This window comes from Erinaceus europaeus, chromosome 18 (genome assembly GCF_950295315.1).
Source record: "Erinaceus europaeus chromosome 18, mEriEur2.1, whole genome shotgun sequence".
Classification (NCBI taxonomy): Eukaryota; Metazoa; Chordata; class Mammalia; order Eulipotyphla; family Erinaceidae; genus Erinaceus; species Erinaceus europaeus.
Window position 1 is genome coordinate 70,490,707 of NC_080179.1, and position 20,127 is coordinate 70,510,833.

General features: G+C 42.3%; 1 protein-coding gene across 1 annotated transcript in view; it reads left to right on the forward strand.

Annotated features, from left to right (window-relative positions):
• Positions 1-725: 725 nt before the first annotated feature.
• The window catches only part of RIF1 (replication timing regulatory factor 1), a 65,715-nt gene continuing 46,313 nt past the window's right edge, over positions 726-20,127 (forward strand). The window contains exons 1-10 of the mRNA XM_060178111.1: positions 726-874; positions 1,172-1,285; positions 3,057-3,135; positions 5,494-5,590; positions 7,836-7,963; positions 8,052-8,146; positions 9,366-9,555; positions 14,113-14,205; positions 16,785-16,923; positions 19,755-19,906. Coding sequence (XP_060034094.1) covers positions 1,182-1,285; positions 3,057-3,135; positions 5,494-5,590; positions 7,836-7,963; positions 8,052-8,146; positions 9,366-9,555; positions 14,113-14,205; positions 16,785-16,923; positions 19,755-19,906 — 1,077 coding nt within the window. The 5' untranslated portion in view covers positions 726-874; positions 1,172-1,181. The remainder of the gene's footprint in view (positions 875-1,171; positions 1,286-3,056; positions 3,136-5,493; positions 5,591-7,835; positions 7,964-8,051; positions 8,147-9,365; positions 9,556-14,112; positions 14,206-16,784; positions 16,924-19,754; positions 19,907-20,127) is intronic.

Consider the following 20,127-nt stretch of genomic DNA (forward strand, 5'->3'; position numbering starts at 1 on the left):
TGCTTTATCCACTGTGCCACCACCGGGACCACTAATTATTTTCTTGTTATATTGTAATTTTGTAAATCAATATTAAATCACTAAATATATATATATATATAACCTGTGTACTCACCTCGGTTTTTTAATATATGTTATATATTAAATAATATATAATATATTATATATTATTATATATATTTTATATATTATATATAATATATAAAATATATAATATACAATTATATAAATATATAAAATTATTATATATTATATATAATAATATATTATATATATTATTCAATATATTATATATAATGTATTCTATAATGTATACTAATATATATTTATATAATATATATAATCTACTGTATAATGTATACTAATATATAATATATTTAATATATATACCATATATACTTTAATATTACATATACATATACATACACATGCACATACACATACACATACACATACACATATACATATCCAGTCTAAAGATTCAAAAGTCTGGTGAACTTGGGTGACTGACTGGCTCACTCTTTGAATTTCAAGCCCCCAACCCGTTTGAACCTCAACCCAAACAAACATCCTCCCGAGCGAGCTAACTGAGGGGCGGGGCCAGCCAGAGTAGGGGGCGGGGGGCGAGCCCACCGGGAAAGGAGGCGATCGATGACTTCGGCCCGCCGCGGGGCTGTTGGATTGGCTCGGGCCTCTCCCGCCAGGCCTGCCCTCACTCCCGCGCGCTCCGAGGCCCGCCCCCGCCGCCATCTTGGCCCGGGAGGGAACGGGGCGGCACGCGTGAGTAAACAGCCAGGTCGGGGCCCGGCCGGCGAGCTCGGGCGGCGTCGGGGTGCTGCGGACCAGCGGCGGCGAGGACGCGGTCGGGACCTTCGTATGTGGGAGGGGTGTCGGGGCGGCAGTGCTCGGTCGGCGGGGGCGGAGGGGCGGAGGGGCGGAGGGGAGCCCGCACCCCGGCGCTGCAGCCCCGGCCGCCCCCTCGCGGCGGCTCCCCGGCCTCTCCCGCCCCCGCCGGTCTCCTCCCCCGAGTTGAAAGCAGCCCGGGAAAGCGCCGGCGGGAGCTGGCGGGGCCGCGGCGGGGCGGGCGTGCGGGGCCGCGGCGGGGCGGGCGTGCGGGGCGGGCGCCGCCCGGGGGTCACCGGCTTCTTTCGTGTTCCCGGCGCGCAGGCAGGGCGGCCGACATGACGGCCGCGGCCCAGAGCCCCCTGGCGCCCCTGTTGGAGACCCTGGAGGACCCGTGCGCGGCCCACGGCGAGCAGACGGACGCCTACCTGACCCTGACCAGGTACCCGGGCCGGGCGGGCGGGCGGCGGGGTCGGGGCCGGGCCGGGCCGGGTGGGGGGCGCTTCCCGGGCCGCGTCCGCCGCACGTGCGGCCCCGTCGGGGGGCGAGAAGCGGGCTGCTCGCGGGGAGACGCGCCCCCCCCAACCCCTTTTTCTTTTCCTTTTTTTTTTTTTTTTTTTTGGCTTTTTAATGCAAAGCAGGAACTTGGATTTAAAAATTAAAAAAAACAACCAAAAACCCGCCTGCCAGGGGAGTCGCTTCCCAGGCGGTGAAGCAGGTCTGCAGGTGTCTGTCTGTCTTTCTCTCCCCCTCTCTGTCTGTCTTCCCTTCCTCTCTCCATTTCTCTCTGTCTTATCCGACAACGATGACATCAATAATAATAATAATAATAACAGCAACGGCAACAAAATGGGGGGGGGGGAAACAGCCTCTAGGAGCAGTGGCACCGAGCCCCAGAGATAACCCTGGAGGCGAAAATAAAACGTAAAATAAAATGGCATAAGGATCCCGGTTCGAGCCCCCGGCTCCCCACTGCAGGGGAGTCGCTTCACAGGCGGTGAAGCAGGTCTGCAGGTGTCTGTCTTTCTCTCCCCCTCTCTGTCTTCTCCTCTCTCCCTTTCTCTCTGTCCTACCCAACGACGACGACATCAATAACAGTAATAGTAATAAAGATAATAATAAAAACTAGGGCAACAAAAGGGAATAAGTAAATAAGTAAAAAGTCATTCATAGAAAAAAGGAAAGAAAAAGCAATAATAAATAATAGTAATAATAATAATAAAGATGAGTTGGCCAGGGCTTCTCCGCCCCCCTCCCCCTTTTGCAAATTGGATCCCCGCCTCCCGCCCTGAGTCCACAAATGATGGGAGACCTGCGGAGGAGGAGATGCAGGCGGCTCCCCTCCTCCCTGCAGGGTGGCTCCGCTGCTTCCCCAGCCCCCCATTTTCTTTGATAAGCGGAGAAATGGAGCGGGATGGGGGGGACAGGGAGAGGAGAGACAGACAGACACCTGCAGACCTGTTTCACTGCTCGCGAAGCTGCCCCCGTGCAGGCGTGGAGTGGGGGGCCTTGAACCCGGGTCCTCGCGCTCTGTCCAGCCCGCCACCCCTGGACACCGATGTTTCTGGTCGCTTCTGCCATAGTGGAAATAACGAAGTGCACGCAGCGGGCATTGAGGGGCCTCAGTGTGCCTGGGCTCCTGGCGGCGGGTGTGCACGTGTGCAGCCGTGTGTGGACACGTGTGTGCGAGCTTGACGACAGTACAGGCACTCGCGTGTCCCACACGAAGCTTAAAAAGGTGTTTAAAAAGCTGCGTCACTTAGGCTCCGGTAGTTATTTTGTGTCTCCTCTGTATGTAATTTTTTTAAAAAATGAATTAGTACTGTTTTTTAAAAATATGTATTCTCTTTCGTTGCTCTTTTTTTTTTTTAAAAAAAATTGTATTTATTTTCCCTTTCGTTGCCCTTTTTTTTTTAAAAAAAAATATATTTATTTTCCCTTTCGTTGCCCTTGTTTAGTGTTGTTGTAGTTATTGTTGTTATTGATGTTGTTGGATAGGACAGAGAAATGGCGAGAGGAGGGGAAGGGGAGCTGCAGACACCTGCAGACCTGCTTCACCGCCTGTGAAGGGACCCCCCTGCAGGTGGGGATTAGTACTGTGTTTATGGCCACTTTCAATGTCAATGAAACCAGCTTTTTTAAAAAGTGATTTAATGATAATGAACAAGATTGTAAGATAACAGGTGTAATATGCTCCCCCCTTTGCTTTTAAGTCGAATGACTGGAGAAGATGGAAAAGAAGTCATTGGAGAAATTGAGAAAAAGCTTCCTCGGCTGTACAGAGTCTTGAAGGTTTGTGTCGTTTATTGCTTTTGAAAACAAGTTTTGCAAACTAACTCGGAAACTTTAGATCGAGACATGAAGCAACAGTAGTAACATTGACTGGATTAAAGTTGTTGTAAACTGTAGTGCAGGGTTATTGGATATTTACAGTGTGTCCAGAGCTCTGCTAGTCACCACAAGGTACTTTCTCTCTGTCTCCTGTACAGTGATGAGGACACTCTACAAAGTCCTACTTTACAGTCACAGTCGGTTTAATGTGCCCCAAATTCCATGACTGGTTAAAGCCATTATAATGAGTTCTTAATTTGAAAAAACTTTCCTTGGAAATTATTTATGCAGTTTTTTTCCCCTTTCTGTAGGAAATCACTTTTTAAAAAGTATAAAACTGTTGATTGGATAGGACATAGGAACCGAGAGGGGAAGATGAGAGAGACACCTGCAGCCCTGCCTCGCTCCTAATGAAGTGTCCTGTCTGTCCTGTGGTTTTGTTGTGCCTAGTCTGTCATAGTCTCCCTGCTCCCGACCCCCCGCAGGCAGGTACTTGAACCTGGGTTCAAGCACGTGATAGATAACCTGTGTACTCATGGGTGAGCCACACCTGGTGCCCCAGGGGTCCACTCAGGAGTAGAGCCTGAGTTATAGCTGACACTGCCACTGATCTAGTTTGCCAGCTCTGTTTACTTTGAAGAAAGACACCAGAGCTTTGCATAGATCCAGCATAGGCCGCCGGTGCTGGGGACAAAAGTCCTGTACTCTGACGCTGGGGTATTTCTCCAACTTTGGTCTTTTGTTTTCTTCGTGACCTAGCAACGGGTCCCCCCCTTCCAGGAAGTATCTGTTCATTATTTGACTAGTAACATTTTTACTATTATTCTTGCTTAGAAGTAACATAGCCAGAGGCTTTTAGTCTTGTACTTCTGGTTCAAAGAATAGGGGAAGCTAAATCCCTCTGAGAGAGGAGTGATGTGAGGAAGCACTGAGTTGCAAAGTAAATCTGAGGTTAGGAGATGTGTCCAACTCCTCTGACAAGGTTAGGCTTATGGTTTTTTGCAAACATAGGATTTGGGCTTTGAATTCCAGGTGGATATTGATTCAAATTGTCCTAACCATGAAGTAGGAACTTTTCTAAAGGAATAATGGTACTTGAGATAGTCATTGAAATTGTTATATTCCAACATTTTGGCCGTGTCATCCTACTCTGAAGCTAGGTTGTCAGCTTTTGCCGTGGAGTCTTTTGCTTATCAGTGATAGAAAGCCCTTGCTCCTGTTTCTTTTCTGTTTGGTGTCTTAGCACCTTACATTTGTTGACTTGCTTTAAGATGTGTAGATGCCAGAGTGAAGCTCTGGTTCTCTCTCTCCTGCTAATAAAGCTTTTTTTTTTTTTTAATAAATTTTTGTTAATATTCCTTTTTGTTGTTCTTGTTTTATTGTTGTATTATTGTTATTAATGTCATTGTTGTTGGATAGGACAGAGAGAAATGAAGAGAGGAGAGGAACACGGGGAGAGAAAGATAGACACCTGCAGACCTGCTTCACCACCTGTGAAGCGACTCCCCTGCAGGTGGGGAGCTGGGAGCCTGAACCTGGATCCTTACGCCAGTCCTTGTGCTTGGCGCCCGACTCCCCCTAATAAAGCTTTTTAAAGAAGATGTGTTTTTGTTTTTATCACTGGGGCTTCACAGCATCTAGGTGACTTTTTTAAAATAACAAGGCAGAAGAAACAGGAGGGGGCGGGATAGAAGGAGGGTTGGGACAGGACTTTTAACTTGGGTGATGTGCATGACAAAGCAGAGTCATTCTCCAGGTGAACTGAGCTAGCTGACTGGCCCACTATTCTGTATTATAATATATACAGTTAATGTATATTAAATAACAAATGCACTCACACAGACTTTTTTTTTTGTGTGTGTGCTACCAAGCCTATCACTGGGGACTGAGTGCTTGCAAGAAGACTCTGTTACTCCAGTTGGCCGTCCCCCACCCCCTTTATACAAATGGAAATGGAGAAAGGAGAGAGAGACACACCTGCAACACTGATAATACTACTTCTTGAAAAGACTTCCTTGCAGATGGGGACCAGGGACTTGAACCCAGGCCCTTGTGGGCCGTATTCTAGGTGCTCAGTCAGTGCTCCACCATCTGCTCCCTCCCCCCAAACAATAATGTTCTCGGGGTCTCTAGTTTTCCTCCTTTCTTTGCCAAGCAATATTGTATCTATGGCTTGATATTATTTCATCTCTTCTGAAAAGACTTATACATTTAGTGAAGTAAAACTATGCTGTTTTTGGATCAGCTTTTGCTTTCTAGAAATTAATTGATTGAATGCAGTTGCACTTTCTTGTAACAATGTGATTTTTGTCTTTGTAGACTCATATCTCCAGTCAGAACTCAGAACTTAATAGTGCTGCTCTACAGGCCTTGGGATTTTGCTTATATAACCCCAAAATCACCTCAGGATTATCAGGTAGTCAATATTATGATTCAGCATTTTTAGAGTTTGTAAGTATGCGATTATTTAATACTGTTAAAAGCATTTCTGCCATTATTTCATAATTCATTTAGAATCATGCCTTTTAAAAAAAGATACTTAAATGACTATCATTGGAAAATTCTTTTTATAATAGCCATAAATTTGATACTAAAAAATTGATCAGAGAAATAAGCCTCATTGAAAATTATTTTTATGAAAACTAAACTTATGCTTTTGTAAAATACATCGGTTTAATGAGGTTCAGAGATGATTTAGCAGGTGGTATTTCATGTTTTACCAAGTGTTAGGCCCTGAGTTTGATCCTTGGCACCACATAGAACTACCAGACTGTGAATTGGTGTGTTGGTGTCTTCTATAACCCCGTCCACTTCCTGTAAAAATGCAGAATAAAAAGATCATAGGCAGGGGTAGATGGCATAATGGTTATGCAAAGAGACTCAGGACTGAGGCTTCAAAGTCCCAGGTTCAGTCCGCGACGCCACGATAAGCCAGAGCTGAGCAGTACTCTGGTATTAAAAAAAAAAAAATCTTAAAGGTGACTCAATATTTTAATGTTTATTTATTTTTGAAACCCCTGGTTTCTTTCCTGAGTAGCACATTTAAACTTTGGGAGTCAGTGCTGATTTAGATGGTTGTTCTGTAAGATTTTATTTTTTATCAGCGCAAGAGTAGGGGCAGAGGACACAGACCAGAGCATTGTGTCACATGCAGCGCCTGCGATCAAACCTGGGACCTCAGACTTGAGAATCTGATTCTCTATTCACTGTGCTCCCTCTTAAGCCATAGGTTGTTAATCATCACCAGGGGGAGAACATGGGGCTTTATTTTTAAAAGTTGCTTATTTACTTGGAAGATCTATTTCATATTTTAACATCAGAAGGCAGAACACTGCTTTTCAAAGCAGATCAAATATGGGGCTTCTAGCTCGAAAGTCCTATTTGTCAGCTGAACTATTTTCCCACTGATGCGAGAGGAGAGGAGAGAAGGCACAATTCAGAGCTCTCCTTGTGCTCTATCTAACCCAGAGCCTCACACTTGAATGGCGAGCTGCACTGCTTCCCTGTCCTGATGATCATTTAGTGTTTTACTCCGAGTCTGTGCATAAAAGGGACTTACTGAATTGATAGGGAGTAGTTTGCAAGTACAAATGGTAATGAAAGCATTTTGGTTTCAAGATTTTTAGGTAATCTCTTTTTTATTGATTTAATAATGATCGACAAGATCATAGGATGAGATGGGTACAATTCCCACCACCAGAGCTCCATATCCCATCCCTTCCATTAGAACCTTTCCTATTCTATATCCCTCTGGGAACATGGACCCAGAATCATCATGGGGTGCAGGCAGTGGGAGGTCTGCCTTCAGTAATTGCTTCTCTGCTGCACCTGGGCATTGGCAGCTTGATCCATACTCCCCGCCTGTTTCTGTCTTTCTCTAGTGGGGCAGGGCTCTGGAGAGATGGAGTTCCAGGGTACATTGGTGAGGTAGATCATCTGTTCAGGGAAGTCAGGTTGGTGTCATGGTAGTATCTACAACTTGGTGGCAGAGCACTGGAGCTGAAGGGTTGACATCCCACGCCTGGCATCTCTGGACACAGTTGGAAGTGAAAGGTGTCGAGGTGTGGTACTAGTTGCATTGATTTGGTTGAGCTCGGGTAATCTTCATCGTTGCTTTAGGTAGTCCTTTGCCATTGTAAAGGAAACGTAAGTCATATCAAGAAGAGGGAACGGTAGGAGTCAGTTCATAAGTATGTTAGAAAGTTACTACCGTGGTCCAAGAGGTGGTGCAGTGGATAAAGCACTGGATTCTCAACCATGAGGTCCCGAGTTCAATCCCCGGCAACACATGTACCAGAGTGATGTCTGGTTCTTTCTCTATCTTTCTGCCTATCTTTCTCATGAATAAATAAATTCTTTAAAAAAAAAGTTAACATTTTTTTTTCTGAGGCAAATTTCTTTTTTTTTTTTACATATAGAATGTTAAAGTAGGAGCTCATTCAAAGCAGATCCAGGATTCGTTTCAGTTCTGACTTGTTGCTCTGTTTTCTGTTACCTTCCTATTTAACCAGAATTTCATGTTCTGGATAGAAATTTTATATACTCATTTGTTCTAATTAATCTGTTAGGACACATATTTCAGATTTCAGAGTTGTTTTGTAGTTTTATATTTGAGATTTTAAAAAAGGTAAATTAAAATGAACACCTGTTTGGTTTTTCAGAGGCAAATATTCAAGAACTCTTTTCAAAACTGAATGATAATGTTAAGAGTTCAGACAAAAACGTACGCACTAGAGCACTTTGGGTGATATCGAAGCAGACATTTCCCACTGAAGTTGTTGGCAGAGTAGTAAGTATAATCTTTGTTTATGTCCTAACTACTTGCCAGTGAAAATAACTTCAGACTTGATTTATATTTGCTTGGTTCTCTCCTATAGGTACCGGGTATAATTGATTCGTTAGAAGTAGTATTTAATAAAGGTGACGTACATTCTGCTGTTGTTGATTATGAAGCATTAAATGTCATCATAAGGTATGTGTTTGGTGGGTGCTACGGAAATTGGAAGAGTTATTTTAGTAAACTTAAAATCTGCTTTAGAGCTGGGGAAATAGCATAACAATTTACTCGAATAGTTTTTGTGCCTGAAGCTTGGAGGTTCCAGGTTCAATCCTGTATATCAACTTAAGCCAAAGCTGAATGGTGCTCAGGTAAAAAAAAAAATCGTTTTATTTCAAGAAGTGTTCTTTTGGGTCTCAGTTTGTGTTAGACATTAAAAGAAAGTATCTTCTAGGTACTTAAAGATAGTATTGCGAAAAATGTAGCATGAAGAAGGTAATAGATATACATACATGAATAGATTTAAGTTTGTTGATAACAGTTACGGTCTTGGCAACTCTGCTGTATTTCAAAGGCACGACTTAGGATTTAGGGGTGTTAGGATGGCATCACAGCTCTCAGCAGATACAAGAATAGGGAAACTTTCACATCTACCCACTCTGGTGTTTTGTTTTTTTAATTAACTTGTTGCCCTTGTTGCGATTATTGTTGTCATCGTTGTTGGATAGGACAGAGAAATGGAGAGAGGACAGGAAGACAGAGAGGAGGAGAGAAAGACAGACACCTGCAGACTTACTTCACCTCCTGTGAAGCGACCCCCCTGCAGGTGGGGAGCCGGGGGCTCGAACCAGGATCCTTATGCCTGAGCTCAAGCTGCTGCGCTACCGCCCGACTCCCATTTTTTTTTTTTAAACAAGTACACTTTGTTGATAAGATTTTTCTCTGGTTTTCTTCCTATAAAGCTTGGTTTTGTTTGTTCATTTTAGATGTATTTGTTCTTATGAGAGAGGCAAACAAACGGCCAGAGCCACCTCTGTCTGGCCTACAGAGCCTCAAGAACGTGAATGCTGCCTGGTGCTGAGCCAGGTCCCCAGTTTGAGCTGCTTGCACTGTTTGATCGTTGTTTTTCTGCCCTGATTGATACCTGCTCATAGCATGCTTCTCGTGTGTGCTTTTATCGTAGCGTTGCATTTAAAACAATTGTATTTAGAGTTCTTAGACCCTATCAAGACAGAATTGTTATTTATTATGAAAATAGAAATCTTGCAAACTAGCAAACAGAAATTAACTCTTTCTACACATGTTAAAATCTAAGGGAAGTGGGCCTGACTGCATATTTCTGTGCCTTCCTATTTCCCTTTACTTTAGACATACGACTTAAAGCCAGGCTGATTCATTGGTGTCTCTGTTGCAGGCTGATTGAACAAGCCCCAATTCAAATGGGTGAAGAGTCTGTGAGGTGGGCAAAACTGGTCATCCCTTTAGTGGTTCATTCAGCCCAAAGGGTACACTTGCGGGGAGCAACTGCTCTAGAGATGGGAATGCCGCTGTTGCTTCAGAAACAACAAGAAATCGCGTCTATCACAGAGCAGCTTATGACTACTGTGAGTGTTACTTTTTTTTTTTTTTTTTTTGTGAGTGTTACTTTATGTGAGGTTTCTAGAGAGAATATTTAAGGTTCTCCACCAAGCTGAGTTCAGATTATACTGTGATACAGAAAGTTCTTCTGAATTAAAGCATAATAGGTAGCACACCTACATTGCAGTAGGGGAGGAAGCTGTCTATTCAGTGTATAAGAATTTAACATCAACAAATGGCGAGTTGAAGGGAATTGCAGTTCTGGAAAAGGGAGAGTAGTAATTTAGTACTGATTTGGGCTGCATGTAGCATAACTCTAGTAGCAATGATGTATTGGGTTGTAAGGAAAGTCATGGCATGGTTTTCTGTGTTGTTTTTTTCGTTTTTTTTTTCTTTTTAAATTACAGAATTACATGTCGACAGGGGTTTGAATCCACACCATTCCCACCCCCAGAGTTCTGAATCTTCACTCTCCCCACTACAATCCACCACAGTTCCCCTAAAGTTGTAGACATGGGCCGACCATCTTCTCTACAACTATCTGTCCACATTCATACAAAGTTACCCCTTTTCCTGATTCAATCCTGTCTTTCCCTCTAAACCACTCGTGGCATCAAAGCTACCTCCATATGTCCCTCTCCTTTTCCTTCTCTCTCTCTGGATGCTGATGGAGCTGGAGTTCAGAGTCCTCTTATCTTCATCTTATCACTTCTCCCCCGCTGGGAGTCTGGATCAGTGTTGTTTATGGGGAGCAGAAGGTAGGAGTTCTGGCTTCTGGAGCTGCTTCTCAACTGAGCATGGGCATTGACAGGTCGATCCAAACCCCTGGCCTGTTTGTATCTTTGCTAGTGGGCCAGAGCTCTGGAAATTCGAGGGTCCAGGACATATTGGTGAGGTCGTCTGCCCAGAGAAGTTGGGGTGGAGTCATGGTAGCATCTGCAGCCTAGTGTCTGGAAGGTGGCATGACCTGAGGTTGGATGAGAATATTGTCTGAGAGAATGGTGTCAGAGTGGAGCACTAGATATGAAGAGTTGCGAGGCTGACTTCTCTGGCTGGTATCTCACGTTACAGTCCACAGTAGGATTTCAATAGCAGCATAATGCGGGGTGGCAGCACCAGTAGCGATTTGGTTAAAGTTGACAGGGTTGGTATGGCAGTAAGGAATCATAGAAAAGGGATTTCAAAAAGTATGGGCATATCCTAGAGGGACCAGGGCTATGAGAAATGCAGGTTTTACAGAGGATGCAAGGGGTTTCTTGTAGTCTTAGAGAAAGTTAAAATATAAATACTTTTTTTAATATTTATTTTCCCTTTTGTTGCCCTTGTTTTTTATTATCGATGTTGTTAGATAGGACAGAGAAGAGGGGAAGACAGAGATGGGGAGAGAAAGACAGACACCTGCAGACCTGCTTCACCGCCTGTGAAGCGACTCCCCTGCAGGTGGGGAGCTGGGGGCTCGAACCAGGATCCTTACGCTGGTCCTTGCGCTTCGCACCATGTGCGCTTAACCCACTGTGCTACCGTCCGACTTCCCTATATTAATAATAATTATAGCCAGATTAGTTGGGGGGCTAAGTATCTGTCTTATTATACTTCACTATGATCTGAATGCTTCTAGTGGTGTCCAAACCTCCTTGTATTTTGAATACTTACAAGGTCAAAAGGTCTTGCCCTCTCTGGCCTAAAGCTGTAATTGATTTAGATGTTCGCAGAGCTTTATTTTCCGACACATTTTTAGAGATCCATAAACAATTAATCCCCTTATCAGAGTATGATCATTTTGCAAATCCAAGGTAAATATTAGCAAGAGCTAGTATTTGTGCTTAGGGCTATAGTCTAGGCAGTTGGGGAACTTGAGATATTAAATCTATCCCCCTCCCACATGTTGTGTTGCTAGTGATAGGACTAGTTATCAGACTATAGAGTTTCGCATCTTCCCCGCCACCGAAAGTCTGTGTCCTCCCCTGTCCCCCCCCTTGGTAGCCACAATAGTTTTCCCATTTTAAATATGGGTCGTGTTGTGTCTGGTTGTTTATTTTATGTATGTGTTCAGTTCTGTAAATTTTACATATGAGTAAGATCATCCTATAGTTCTCAACCTCCTTGCTTATTTCCCTAAGCATATTGTTCTCAAGTTGTATCCATTTTATCCCAAAGGATGTAACATCACATTTTTATTGCTGAGTAATAGTCCATTGAGTATATGTCCCACAAATTTTTTAACCAGTCATCTGTGGAGAGACATTTTGGTTGCTTCCAAATTTTCCCTATTGTAGATAATGCGGCTATGAACATGGGGGTGCATATAGCCCTTCAAATTAGTGATATATCTCTTGGATAAATGCCTAGGAGTGGGATTGCTGGGTCATAAGGTATTTCCATTTGTATTTGCTTAAGGGTTCTCCATACTGTTCTCCATAATGCTTGTACCATTTTGCATTCCCACCAGCAGTGTATCAGAGTTCCTTTCTCTCCACATCGTTTCCAACATTTATCTGCTCCTGTTTTGTTGATGAAGGCCATTCTTACAGGTGTGAGGTGGTATCTCAGTGTGGTTTTAATTTGTATTTCTCTGGTGATGAGTGAATTAGAGCATTTCTGCATGTGTGTGGGCTGTGCATATCTCTTCTTTGGAGAAGTGTCTATGCATGTCCTCTGCCCACTTTTTTATTGGGTTCTTTTTGTTGATCCGAATGAGTTCTATAGACATGTTTGATAACGTGTCTCTCTCAAGTATGATGTATGAATATGTTTTCCTGTTTGCTGGGTTTTCTGTTTATCTTTATGGAGTTTTCTTTTGATGTGTGGGAGCTTTTTAATTTGAGATAGTCCTACTTGTTCAATCTTGCTTTTGTTTCCTTTGCCCATGGGGTGAAGTCTCCAAATATGTCTTTAGTGTTAATATCATGGAATGTTTCACCGATATATTCTTCATGTATTTTATACTTTCAGGTCTGATATCCAGATCTTTGATCCATTTTGAGTTAATTTTGGTGTATGGTAGTAATTGGTGGTCTCTTTGCATTTTTGTGCATGTGGCTGTCCAGCACCATTTGTTAAAGAGACTTTGTTTTCCCCAATGGGCAGATTTGGCTCCTTTGTCATATATAAGGTATATGTATGGGTTGAGTTCTGGGCTCTCTATCCTATTCCATTGGTCCATATGACCATTTCTGTTGCATGCCACACTGTTTTGATTACTGCTGCTTTGTAATATAGCCTAAAGTCGGGTATTGTAATGCCTCCATTTTTCTTCTTTTTCCTTAGTGTTTTTTGCTAGTCGTGGTTTTTTTTAGAGTTCCACACAAATTTTTGAATAATCTGTTCAATTTCCTAGAAACGTATCATTGGGATTTTAATAGGGATTGCATTGAATCTATAGATTGCTTTTGGCAAAATTGCCATTTTAGTGATATTTATTCACCCAATTCAGGAACAGGGGATGTTCTTCCATTTCTTTGTGTCATCCTCTATTTCTTTTTAACTATGTCTTAGAGTCTTCCTTAAAAAGATCTTACATCCTTTGTTAGATTTATTCCTAGATATTTGATCTTCTTGGGTTCAATTGTGAATGGTATTGTTTCCTTCAGTTTCATTTCTTCTGACCTTTTTTTTTGCATATAGAAATGCCATGGATTTATGGATATTGATTTTGTAGCCTGCTACTTTACTGAATTTATTGATGATTTCCAGGCTTTCTATGGTTTTCTATGCAAAAAAAAATGCATCATGACTTTTCCAACATCCCAGTTCAGTGAATGGCACATCCAAGCAGATCAGACTCAGAACTTTATGCTTGAGGTCTTGGGCTTTACCATCTGAGTGCCCACATAGGTGGCTTCTTAAAGTTACTACTTGCCATGGCCTTAATTTTTTAGTCTCTTGCTAGAAATATTTACAGCACCAATTACATGGCCTATTGTTATATTATTATGAATATAACAATGGGCAAAAGGAACCTGCTGAGCTAGTGGGGAGAGAGTAATGTATATATGGTACATTAAGGGAGAAGCCTGGCTTTTGTCATCAGAGAGGAAGAGAAGGAAACATAATTGAACAGAGATTTGAAGACTAGAAGCTAATTATGAATCGCACTGAGTGAGCTCATTCTCAGCAGAGGGAGTCATGAGAGCTGTTGTATATGGTCGGTATTCAGTGCGCATTGGTCAGGATGAATAAAGAAGTGAATCAGAGGTGACAGGAATAGATAGAGCATGATATCGGAGGGCCGGTATGTAGGGCTTTGAGGGCCTTTGGGCATTTGATTGTCGCCGTATTTGAAGGTTTTGAAACGTGCTTATGTGTCAGAGACTGGCTTGATAGATGGATGATAGATGTGTCAGGAGACTGGCTTGATAGACTGGCTTGATAGATAGCTGGTTATATTATTAGACAAGTGTGGTGGGAAATGCTAATCAGACTGATATTTAGACACTTAGAGTAATACTCTTAGCTTTGCTGTACACATGCAAGTTTTCCTAGTAAAACGTTTGGAAATGTTAGCTGACTGGGACAGTTTGATAAATGTGTACTTACTTTTCATTGTCCAAATGTCTTTGGTAAATGTTTGCTTTTGCTTACAGAAATTACTTTCAGAACTTCAAAAACTATTTATGAGTAAAAATGAGACTTACGTATTGAAATTATGGCCTTTATTTGTGAAACTTCTTGGAAAGGTAAGCGCACAGCTACTAAACTTCAGTTTTTATATACCAGTGTTGTTCATTCCTCTCCATAGTAGATTCTCATTATTCACGCATACTGTACTGTGCACATTTGCTTACTAAGTTTTATTTGTAAACCCAACACTGTGTTTCTGCTGCTGCTTTGGAGTCCACTATAGACAGACAACATACCACGAAAAACGAGCACTCCTGCATGTAGGTTGAGGAACAGAGAATTCTGCCTTTTGCATCAGTTCTCAGTTTCCTTTAAACAAATGCTTCCATACTTCATGTATTTTATTTTTGATTTTTTTCTTAGTGATTTTCATACTTAAATGGTGTCCAGGTGTTGAAGTTTTGTGTATGCTTCCCAAGCACAGAAAGACTATTTGATAAAGCTTTTTTCAGGCTTAGAGTGCACCTTTTTCTTTTTACATGAATTATTAAGTCTTTTTAAAAAGTACGTATTGGATAGAGACAGAAATCAAGAGGGAAGGGGAAGAAGGATAAGAGACAAACTGCAGCACTGCTTCACTTGTGAAGCTTTCCCCTGTGAATGAGGGTGTTGGACTTGAACCCAAGTCCATGCACGTTGTAACATGTGCTGTGAGGCAGGTGTGCCACGTTAAATGTGTTTTTGATGTGTTTGGTGCTGGGTACTGAGTTCCAGGCCTCACACAAAGGTCTGCTCTTGCACTGAGCTATATCCCTGACCAAGTACTGTTGACCATGAACTTGACCGTTTTGGTGAAGCAACAACATAGATTAAATAAGATGCCCGTATCTGTTTATTTGGTGGAACTGAAGCCTTGAGCATGCTCCGTTTCACTGCTTCCAGTCTGCTTTATCATTCAGGTAGAAAGGGAGAGACCACAGCACCATGATACCTCCCGATGTGATGCTGGAACTTGAACCTGGGCCATGAGCATGGCAAGACACACAGTATCCAGTGAGCTCTCTTTCTGACCGTAAACAAGGCTTCTTTAACCAACTAGCAATAAGGTTGTGACAGTGACCAGGAATTTCCAGGAGCATGACTTTTATTTTGCCTAGTAGAGCTTAGTATTTCTTAATACAATGCTTGAGAAAACTTTACAGAACATAACTGGTTAACAGTGAGGGTCAACTCTGTATACTTACTTACCTTTTATTTTTGAGGGAATGTGAGTATCTTTCTCTTTTCAAACTTTTTATTTTTAGGTAGAGAAATTGACGGGAAGGGAAGATAGGGAAAGAGACAGAGACCTGTACCTCTGCTTCACCACCTGTCAGGTTGCCTTGCAGATGGGAACCAGGGGCTTGAACTTAGGTCCTTGCACACAGTAGTGTGTGTGTGTGTGTGTGTGTGTGTGTGTATGTGTGTGTGTGTGTGTATGCATGCGTATGCGTGCACACGCGCTTAACCAGGTGCATTACCATAGCCCCTAGGGTGAACTTTTTTTTTTTCAACGAGAGCAAAACCCTAGAGCATCTCTGGCATATGATGCACCGGAGATTGGCACTGGGCCTCAGGCTTACAGGTCCTGTGCTTACTACTGCACCATCTCTCTGGCAGCTAGATTTATTCTAGTGTTTAGCTCTTCTGAGTGCTATTAATAGAATTGATAGCCTCATTTGTTTTGTTCAGATTATTTGCTGATTGTGTGGAAGCAGCTAACTTTAGTTCTTAACATTTTGCAAAACTTTTCATTTTTAGTAGCTTTTATTTTTTTGGTGGATTCCCTGTGATTTTTAAAGTCAGTTATCATTTTGTTAATATATTTCATTCAGGTTTATATGTTTCTAGCTGCTTAGGACTGTTGGTGTTTTATGTTTTTTTTTTTATGGGGGTTCACTGTTATGTGTCTATTTAAGCTTTTTTTTTTTTTCTCATTCTGTTTGGCATCATTCCCATTTGAATTGTATATTGGATTGTCAGAAAAGACATGACACATTTTTCTGCAGAAGAAAACAAAAGTTGTTGGGACTTTTCTGGCATCCCAATATACCTGAAAGTACTACTCCATCTTCTTGACATTTATCCAATTTTTGGGTGAACGTCTCTAGTTTTGTTTTGATTTTGGTTTCTTTTTTTCTTTTGTTAACTTTATTTATTGTTGGATAGAGACAGAGAGAAGTTGAGGGGAATGGGAGATAGACAGACACCTGCAGCCCTGCCCACTTGTGAAGCTTTCCCCCTGCAGGTGGGGACCGGCGGCTTGAACACAGGTCCTTGCGCACTGTAGTGTGTGCACTTAACCAGGCGCCCCACCGCCTGGCCCTGGTTTTGGTCTCTGTTGATTGATTTTCAGCTGTGCCCTCTTGATACTATGTGGGTAAGATTCGGGATTTACCTTATGTTTCTGTTTTTCTCTGATGCTTTGGAAATGTGGTGAGCCTGGTCCGTATCACACTTAGGGAGAAACTTCAGTGTTGTGTCTTTCTGGTCCTCTAAAAAGAGGAAAAGGAATATGCTATGCTTTATGTATTCCCTGGTTTTAAAATCTTAGTCTCAAAATGTCTAAGTATTCACTACTAAATTAGATAAGTGAATGTTAGCATCGCCTGTACGCTGTTCAGTGCAGGTAAGTGACTTGATTTTTCCTTTCTAGACCTTGCATCGCAGTGGGAGCTTCATCAATTCTCTGCTACAGCTGGAGGAGCTGGGGTTTCGGAGTGGAGCTCCCATGATTAAAAAGATTGCTTTCATTGCCTGGAAGAGCTTAATAGATAACTTTGCTTTAAATCCTGGTAAGTACATAGTATTTGAGACTTTTCTTTTCAGTTTGTATTTACTATTGACTTCTTTTTAGAGACAGAAATGGAGAAGAAAAGGTGATGGAGAGAGGAAGGGAGACAGGTCCTGCCTCACTGCTTCACTGCTCGCGGAGCTCCCCCTGCAGGTGGGGCCTGGGGCTTGAACCCAGGTCCTTGTGCATAAGAACACATGGTGCCTCTACTACGTGTGTTACTGTCTATGTCTATCCTCTCATTTTTATGGATTTTACTTAAGATGAAAAAACTAAGCTCTCTCCAGGGTTACTGCCTGCACCATGAAGCCCCTGATCCTGGAGGCCATCCCCCCTCCCCCTTTGTTGCCCTTGTTGTGGTTATCGTTGTTGGTGTCCTTCGTTGTTGGATAGGACAGAGAGAAATGGAGAGAGGAGGGGAAGACAAGAGAAAGACACCTGCAGACCTGCTTCAGCACCTGTGAAGCAACTCCCCTGCAGGTGGGGAGCTGGGGGCTCGAACCAGGATCCTTAGACTGGTCCTTGTGCTTTGTGCCACATGCGCTTAACCCACTGCGCTACCACCCGAACCCCCCCCCCCATTAAAAGCTGTTTTTAGCGAATTAGAGTTAGAAGGTACAAGATTATTGAAAAAAAAAATCAGGTTAGTTTTAAAACAAACTATATTTATTGGATAGAGACAGTCAGAAATCAAGTGGGAAGTAGGTGATAGAGAGAGACCCGCAAAGCTCTCCCCCTGAAGGTGGTGGCTGGGGCTTCAAACCCGTGTCCTTGAGCATTGTGACATGTGGGCCACCACCCAGCCCCTAAATATATTATATTACTGGATAGAGGCAGACATTGGTAGGAAGGGGGGGGGGGAATGGAGACAGATCTGCACCACAGTTTCGCTTGTGAGGTTTTTCCTCTGCAAGTGAGGAATGGGGGTTTGAGCCTCAGTTCTTGGGCATTGTAACACATCAGCTTTACAAGGTACGCCACTACCCAGTGCTTGTTACTTTATTTAAAGATGAAACAGTGACAAAAATACTTGTCCCTTTCTTTTTTACTAATAAAAGAGGGAAGCTAGCATGTTGCTTTTTGTGGTGCTGAAATTGATCTTGCCACATATAAATGCCCCTCCCACTGAACCATCCTCCTGACGACCTGAGGTTTTCTTTTTTTTTTTTAAATATTTATTTATTCCCTTTTGTTGCCCTTGTAGTTACTGTTGTTGTTGAATAGGACAGAGAGAAATGAAGAGAGGGGGAGAGAAAGATGCCTTCCGACCTGCTTCATCACCTGTAAAGTGACTCCCCTGCAAGTGGGGAGCTGGTGGCTCTAACCAGGATCCTTATGCCGGTCCTTGTGCTTTGCACTTAACCCGCTGCGCTACAGCCCGACTCCCAAGATTTTAATAGATTTCAGCTCTTAAGTTGCTCTCTTTATGTAACTTTCATTAATGATATGTAGCCCCAAAATGGACCAGATGAGAAATTACATAATTGGGTTGCTAGTTATTGGTACTATGTTTATATGATCTACTGAGAGGAACCAGGTAGTGGCGGCTCACCTGGTTGAGCAATTTACAAAGCACAAGGACCCAGATTCAAGCCCCCAGGCTGCACCTGGAGGGAAAAGCTTCACAAGTGAAGCCTTGTTATAGTGTGTCTGTCTGTCTTCCCCTGTCAGTTTCTTTCACTATCAGAAATTAATGGATTATATTTAAAAGCATAATTTAAAAGAATCTTTTGAGTAAATGTTGATTTCTGTAGTTTCTTCTGCCAAAGATCATTAACAGTAGTTGTTTACATTGATTTTTTTTTTTTAATGAGAACACTGCTGAACTCGGGTTTATGGTGCAGAGGATTGAACCTGGTGCTACAGGGAGCCTCAGGCAGGAGTGTCTCTTTGCATAACCATTATGCTATTATATTTTTAAGTCTTCCCAATGCAGCTTCAACTGAATCCTGCATTTTGTTGTTTATGAACTGGTAATATGAGATAATATTCGAGAAGGAATTTGCTGGAAAAAATAGTTCCTGCTGGAGAATGAGAAAATCCATTTCTTTTTAAAAATTTTGTAATGTTTCACTTTGTTTTTCCTTTTATTTCCCCCCCTTTTTTTTTTTGCCCTTGTTGGCTGAATTTTCATCGTTGCAGTTATTGTTGTTGTCGCTGTATTGATGCTATCGACAGTAGCATTTGATTAAAAAAAAAAACTTTCACGTGTTGACATGTTTACCTGTGAAATGAGGATAATACGCTTTGGACAATTATGTGAAAATTTGGCAAGTTAGACAGGGCATTTGTTACTGAGGACTGCCTCATGTGTTGCAGGTTGTAGGGAATACGGCCCGCTAGATGGAGTAGCATCCTTCATAGTCTTTCCTCTCAGATGAACACACAGAAATGATGTGGACATTGCTGCTCCTGGAACTCAGCACTTAGCATGTGTTATTCATGTTCAGTGGTGTTTTTTTTTTTTTTTTTAAAGAATTAATCCAGAGCTGGGTTTTCATTCTTTGTTAGAGAGAGGTGCAGAGGGGGGAGAGAGAGCTCAGCGTTGATGATTCCCACCTGTACTGCTCCCAAGTACTACTGAGACTTAAGTCCAGTTTTTCTTCTGGGTGACCTGTCTGCGAGCCTAAGCTTTCTACTTTTTTAATCATTTATTTATTAATAGGTGTATTTCCCACAGGAGTGTGTCAAAGTGAATATTATTTTATTTTCAGCAAGAACAATTGGTGATTTTTGTTAAGTCAATCTGCTTTCTTGCTGTGGTAAAAGGAGGTATGCTTAGTTTTTTTTAGTTCCTGTATGTCTTAACCTGTTTGCTAATTTTCTTTGTAGAAATACTGTGTAGTGCCAAACGATTGAAGTTGTTGATGCAGCCTCTGAGTTCTATTCATGTGAGAACAGAAGCTCTGGCACTAACAAAGCTAGAAGTCTGGTGGTATTTACTGATGAGACTTGGACCTAACCTCCCAGCTAATTTTGAACAGGTAATAAATACTGACAAGTGTTGACCTATATTTTGTATTTTTCATTAGTGTGTTGTTTTTAAATTACTATCAGCCAAATTTGCTGTGTGTGCAGAAAGACCAAAGTTGATAGAAGATTCCTCCACCCACGCCCCACCCCAGCAAACAACTTTCTTATTAGTTAATTTCTCTTGAAGGCTTTTTCTCCTGTTGTCTGAAATGGAGTCCTCATGCCTTTCCAG